This window comes from Syzygium oleosum, unplaced genomic scaffold (genome assembly GCF_021117445.2).
Source record: "Syzygium oleosum isolate NSW1041296 unplaced genomic scaffold, Sole_v2.1 Sole_v2.03, whole genome shotgun sequence".
NCBI classification, from domain to species: domain Eukaryota; kingdom Viridiplantae; phylum Streptophyta; class Magnoliopsida; order Myrtales; family Myrtaceae; genus Syzygium; species Syzygium oleosum.
Window position 1 is genome coordinate 8692533 of NW_026607487.1, and position 7399 is coordinate 8699931.

Below are 7399 nucleotides of genomic sequence, written 5' to 3' on the forward strand. Positions count from 1 at the left end.
ACAACCCATCCATATATCTTCTTATGTTTTGCGAAGGAGCTCCGTGTGTCGGTGCATATGCTCGGTTGCTTTTCCTGTTTTCGCGTGTGTAAAACAAAATGCAGGAACGGTATTACTTTATTCGCTTGCTAATCATCAATTTTTTAACCTAGAACTGCTTGCATCCTGTGCATGCTTTTTTCGTTGGGGAGATCACTGCTCGGATGGTGATGTGGAGATGGGAAGAGACATGACAAGTTTTTAAGGAAAAGACATCGTTCGAAAGAAAACTGCTTCTACAGTTCTAGTCGTTCAATACACTACAAAAATCCCCAAACTAAAAAACAAAGAACAAATCATAGTTTACAAGTAACGTTTTCTTCCAAATTGAGCTTTGAAATTTTGCACTATGTTTCTCTTTCGCTCAATAAGGAGGACGAGAGGCAGCATTCGCTGCACCACCCCAAGGCATTAACTCGGGAGACGTCGCCTGACCACTCAAACCCCCTCCTCCGCAGTAGAAGCCGCCGGCCGCGGCGGCGGAACTAGGGCAAGAAGGAGGGTCGCTTCCCCCGCCGCCGCCGCGGCCGCCGCCAATACAAGGCTTGGTCTCCTGATGATCGCCACCTTCAGATGGAAACCTGTGGAAGCTGGGGCTCACGAACGTCGCCGCCGCGACCACCACGGGCGTCGCTGCCACCACCTTCCCTCCCACCACCCCTCCGAACACCTGCCCTTGAGCCCCCGCGAGAGTTATCCCAAAATGGCTCCAGCCCTCCTGACGACACAGCTGTTTCGCGGGTCTGTCATTCTTGGACTCGTTATTGTCGTTCCAGTCGTTAATGCAACCGCCCAGGACAGACCCGCTCAGGGAGAGGAGGTTGAAGGGCCCGCGGAGGGACAGCGGCGGCGCGTGGGGCAGGGGGTGGCGGAGCGTGACTTCCGAGACGGAGCCGGATCCGCTGAGGACGGCGAGGCCCATGCGCCGCCTGAGCGCGAAGGACGTGAGGGCGCCGACGACGTCGGAGCCGGCGGAGATCTCGAGGACGACGGGTCTCATGGCGGAGGAGGAGGAGGAGGAGCAGCCGGAGGAGCCTTGGGCGGCGACGACGACGACGGGTGGTTTGGGCTTGTTCTTGGACCCGGGTGGCCTTCCTCGCGGCTTCTTCTTGGTGGCGGTCGATGATCCGAGCTCGTGGGTGATGGCAGCCTTCTCGGGGGTGGCGGCGGCTGCGGCTGCGGCGGCGGGTGGAGGGAGGGCGAGAGGAGTGAGGCGGTGGCCGGAGGCGTCGTCCTCGTCCTCGTCGGAGGAGTGGGGGTGCGAGAGGGAGAGGGCGGCGGTGTTGCCGCGGCCCGCCATGGTGTAGGGCGGCGGCGGTCTTCAGGAGAGAGAGAGAGAGAGTGTGTCAGTTCGAGGGAGAGCGAGAGGGTGTGGACTGTGGAGTCTTTCGCGCTCTTTGAGGGTCAACTCTATATAGTCACGAGGCGGTATGATGGACACTTGTTCTTATGGGATTAGGGTGTCTAAACGACGTCCACGAGGTGAAAAATGAAATGTGTGCAAAATTAAAAATAAAATAAAAGAGATGAATTTGATCTTCCTCGGATCTCGAATGGTAGATTATAATTGAATATGTACATTTTGAAGTCGCCAAAACTTTGTTAATTGGATATTTGAACTTTTATCATATGCCATTTTATCTTTAGGTATCCGTTATGATAAATATTCGATAATAAAGGGGTTGTCAATGAGTATTCAAAACCGGGGGTGATCGGTTTAGAGGCGGTTCGGTTCTAACCCAGGAATCGGAAACCGAACCAGAGGGACCAGTTCCTAGTTTATGAAACTGGGAATCGGACCGAAGCCTCCAGAAACCGGACCGACCAGGTGGGCCAATGGAACCGATTTCATGTTTTGTTTTGTTTTTTCTTTCTTGATTTGTTGGTACATTGCAGCCAATGGAAGTTTCGACACTTTCGTCTCATGGCCGAGCTCTTCTTGTTGCACACTCTTATCTCTCCGTCTCTCCTTCTCTCTCTGAAGCATGGGGCTTTTTGAAGCTCTGGCGCCATTTATTAGTCCAATGGCAATGCCCTCAAATCAAGAATAGACGGAGCTGGGAGCTGCTGTTGCTTCTTGTGATCGAGGATCACGCGAGGAATGGAATTGCACGGTCTCCATTAAGAAGCTTTTAAGGTTAGGGTTTTGCTGGTTTCCTTTCTCAGGCAATCGAATAGCTTCTTCACGGGAACATTCCGAGGCACACATCGTCAGTACACTGATTTGTGGCAACAGCTTTCTTAGTTTGCCCTCTCTGGCTGCTGAATTTTAGCGAGAGGGAGGCGAGAGTCGAGCGAGAGGGAGGCGAGTCGTGCGTTGGGAGGCGATTAGGGTTTTAAACTTTCTTTACAAATTTTTAAGAAACAAAATAAAATAAAAAAACAATCCGGTTCGGATGGTTAGGGTGGGTGGATTCCACACATGAAATCGGAAATCGGACTGAAAATCATCGGGTCCAATTCTTTATAACCGAGAACTGAATAGGTATTCCCGGGAACCACCCAGAACCAGTCGGTCCGGTTCAATCCGAGTGGTTCTCAATCCAGGCGATTGCTTTTGCTCACTCATAATTGAGACACTCCTTGTCAAGTGGATTTTAATTTAAATAAATTAATATTTAAAACATTGATTTTTTAATATACGAAGGCAATAGATGTAATGAAAAGTATAAGATTTTCTTAATTGTATACTTAACAAGTGTCTTTAAGACACTCATTAACAAAATCCTCTATACATGAAATGTGCATTTTTACACCTACTGATTGTTTTTAAATAATTATGATAAAGTAGTCTAATAAACCTATTTTAGTATATCTAGCATTATTTATTTTTTCATAAGCAACAGTTTTTGACATATGCAGAAATATAAAAAATTGTGACACTAAGGGTGTGTTCGTTTCGCGAAAAATGAGTGATTTGGAAAATATTTTCTGAAAAATGATTGCTTATATTGTTTAGAAAAATTAGTCAATAGACAATAGTTTCATTATCGATTATAATATATGCCTAATTATTTTCGTGGACAATGAAAAAAAATTTCAATTATTTATTTTTGTAAGCAATACTATTGATTATTTTTTGAAAAATATTTTTCAAATTACTTATTTTCCTCAAAATGAACGTATCTAGATGGGGAGCAAGAGCAATAATCTACATTGGTCGCTCTCATGACAAACCATGACAAAACATCTCACAGTTGCAATACCTTAAAAGCGATAGCTTTTATCTATTTTTTGACCTCAATTCCACACTTTGCTACTTTTCACCCAACCCAAAAATAACTTTTACCGTTGGGAATTATATTCAACGAAGTGGATTAAAATAGTGAAGAAGTGATAAGGTATGTTGAGGATTTTTTAATTTGTTTCGATTTTTCTTTTTCTAATTATACACTTTACTTATTACATTCTTAGTTATAAATGTAATATTGAATATTTTTCTGTTTATTAAAATAATATATTACATGAATTTGAGTAGCATAAAGGTTATCTTACCTCTTGATCGGGATTTCATAAAGATTGAATTACTTTCTTGTATTGCACTCTTTAATTAATGTGTTTTTACTCTTACTGTTTCTAACGTAAAGTTTCTATTCCGACACATATTGCAACCAAATATTTTCAATTACGACGGAGTAGGGAATATGAATTGCATTTTCTTTTTATCCTTTTATTTTAATTATGGAAAGTGTAGAATCGGTGATCTTCTTCTTCTTCTTTTTGGTGATTTTCTCGCCAAATAATAGAGTCCAAATAATAACGAGATAAAAAATGATTAACGTGGATGATTGATGTAGCAAATAGATTGTCACATAAAACTTTAGTTTTAATCATACCTACGTCTTCCTCCTTTTTTATATTGGGCATATTACTCGTTTCACTTTTTGCACAATAAAAAAAAAGCCACTCTATACCAATTTTCTATTATTTTGATATTTTGCCTTATCTAAATTCAACCACTTCTGATGCTTTCTCGCGGACTTTACGATAAATTTGTTCATTTCCTATGATTGTATAGCATACCTTATAATTCGGCTTTGTATATTGTGAATACAATTCAATAATATGATTGATTACAAGTCATTTTGCACTGGTTCGTGAATCTTAACCAATGAAAGACGACTCTTTTTTAATAAATTGTTTTTCATACATGGTTCGGACAGTTTTATTATTAACTTGGAACGTTAACAATATCAAGATAAAAATTGCTCACGAGTACAAATTTTGCATGGTGGGCTACTCTTTCGCTTGATCTAAATTATATAAATATAAGACGCTTGACAGATTTGCCTTTCTCTAGACAAATGATTCGATTTTTTTACAATAGTAAGATCATTGGACTTCCTTTATATAACTAATGCATCGCGTGCATCACACGTGGTAATATTACAGTTTTTCGATATATACAATGCTGCTGAATATCTCGAGACACTTAAAAAGGACAATAATGTAGTGGTTTTTTTTTAACACACATGCCTTTATACCATGCATATAATTTTAAAGGATGCATCATAAAGCCTTTGAAGTGCTACATTTTCCTCGAACACCCATCGAGAGCGGGGATTATATCAATATACTCGTGTAGTTGGTGATTTCATCTCAATTGACCCCTTATCACACCGGCGGCACAAATCTTTACCACGTCCCATGCTTTACCAAGATCTCCTTGAAGTTGATGACTCCGTCGTCGTCGTCTAGGAAAGAGTCGCGCCGTCCGTGAGACGAAGGTCAATTGAGATGAAGTTGTGGACTTCATTGGGTACTTTGAAACAAACCCTAATTTCTCCCGCATTTTTCGAAGGTCTTGTTTGAAATTATTTCTAATATTCGATTGTGAACGCCATATGTAAGCTTTTGATGCGTTGTTAAAAGATGTTCAATTTTAAAATATATGAATAATAATTAATATGTTGAGAAAGATATAGTGTTTTTTATTTTATTTTATTTTCTTTTAATGGTCATTGCACAAGATTTTCACCTACACGGATCCTGGCTCAAATTCAAAAGTACAAACAAAGCATGTTTAGCTTCTCGACTTGATCAAAATTAAATGGGCGAATATGTCCAATATCCAATAAAAAAAGATTTCTTCTTCTTCCCCAATTTTTTTTCTTACAATTTTTCGAAAACTAAAAGTGATGACGTGTACTTTGGCGGGCACATGAAGCAAAGCCTATGGCTAAAGCCTAGCCTAGCCTGGGCGTCTAGGCTCTAGCAAAACACAGCCCTGAGTGGCCAAATTTAAAAGGCGCGGGACCGGGGCCCACCCACCTTCCCTGGTGTTTACCGGTCAACGGAAATTAGTTTTCTTAATAACATTAAATTTTACATAAAATTTCAATTCTATTCCGCACTCTTTTCTATAAGAAAATCTGTAACTTTCTCTCTAGTATATCCATAAGAACTCGCGTCGTGTTGATAATATTGTAAAATGCCAGTGACAATTTTTGGACGCGTGAACAGATTTGAAATTTAGAGTGAAAGTTGAGAATTTTGTTAGATAAATAAAAAGTTCGGATCATACTTGAAAAATTCGTAAATTCAAGACAAAATGAAAATCAATCCCACTTCAAATTTCATAAAACAAGCTATATTCAATTAAAAATGGTAAAAGTAATTACAAAAAAATTGATAGTTTTGCAATATGATCCCGGTTGGTTTAGGTTCCGAGAAGGTCGAAACCAAACAAAACTACCAAAAAGGGTTTGGCTTAATTTGTGAGCCATTTATTTCAAAAAAACAAAAAGTACCATGGATTCAATTCGGTTCGGTTTGAAGGGACGTATCGAGAACCAAAACAGAACGATCACGCAGAAAACAGAGAAAATAGACGATGCACGAATTTACCCAGGTTCACCCTCGATTAGGGTTACGTCCTGCAAAGAGATTTCACTATATTTTTAGGTTTACAGCCACTCAACTCGTTACAATGATCAGAAAAACGAGTAAAATATATATATGCCCCAAACGGGCCTAAAACCTAAACCTATATGAAATCTCTTAATCTCGCACCATACGGGCCAGCCCAAATCCGTTGAGGTTTGAGGCGCCGCCCCGAGCCCCGTCGGGCGCGCCCCCGAACCCCGCCCGCTGGCCGAAGGCAATGGGCACTTCCGTGTCGGGGGCGCTGCCCTCGAACCCCCGCATTCCGCACGCATGGGTCACGTGTCGTCGGACAACTCTTCAGTTTCCCTAAGCTCACGTGGGCGTACCCGGTGTGAGAAACAAGGGTCCCCGAAGTATTCGCCAACTCCAACATTCTCCCGCTTGGTGGATACTTCGTGCAAATGAGGGCCTTTCCAATATCATTCTTCTTCAATCCAATCGCAGTAGAGCACCATTCAAACTTCGCACCTGTGACGGCTTTAGTAAGGAAGTCAGAACTATTTTCTACCGTGTCGACCTTTACAAGCCGAACCTCTTTCTTCTCTACCTTTTCTCGGATGAAATGATATTGTATATCAATGTGCTTTGTGCGTGAGTGAAATGCTGGATTCTTAGCTAAATAAATAGCCCCTTGATTATCACATCTCACCTCTATGGCACCTTTCTCAAAACCGAGCTCCAAGCACAACCGCCGTAACCATACAGCCTCTTTTCCAAGATGAGTAAGAGCCATATACTCGGCCTCCGTAGAAGAAAGCGCTACCACGCTTTGCCTCCTGCTCATCCAACTCAATGCAGCACCAAACAATGTGAAAACATATCCGCTAGTGGACCGTCTACTATCAATATCTCCACCCCAATCAGCATCTACATGGCCTACGATATCAAGCATGTTTCCATTCTCTGTACCTTCAAAACATAAAGAAAAATTCAAAGTTCCACGAAGATACCTGAAAACTCTTTTGATCGCATTCCAGTGTTCTCTACCTGGGTTAGACATGTATCGACTCAAGACTCCCACTGCTTGGGCTATATCCGGACGCGTGCACACCATAGCATACATCAAGCTACCCACTGCACTCGCGTATGGAATTCGGGCCATCTCTTCAGCTTCTTCATCTGTTTTTGGACATTGTTCCGCAGATAGCTTGGTCCCTAAAGGTATAGGGGTACCAACAGGCTTGCAGTCTATCATATTGAATTTCTTCAATATTTCTTTTATGTATTTCTCCTGCCCTAGCCACAGCTTCCGTTTCTCACGGTCCCTCCTAATCTGCATGCCCAAAATAAAATTTGCAGGCCCCAAGTCTTTCATTTCGAACTTTTTGGCTAGCAAACTCTTCACGGAATTCACCATCTTCACACTATTCCCGATCAACAACATATCATCCACATATAGCGTGAGAATGACAAACTGATCGCCCGTTCTCTTCACATAAACACAATGGTCAGAATTTGAACGCACAAAATTAAG

General features: G+C 41.9%; 1 protein-coding gene across 1 annotated transcript; it reads right to left on the minus strand.

The window, feature by feature from the left end:
* Positions 1-258: 258 nt before the first annotated feature.
* LOC115679258 (AT-hook motif nuclear-localized protein 28-like) lies at positions 259-1339 on the minus strand. Its single transcript, XM_030602866.2, has one exon. The coding sequence runs from the start codon at positions 1337-1339 to the stop codon at positions 404-406; it is 936 nt and encodes a 311-aa protein (XP_030458726.1). The 3' UTR covers positions 259-403.
* Between the last annotated feature and the right edge of the window lie 6060 nt (positions 1340-7399).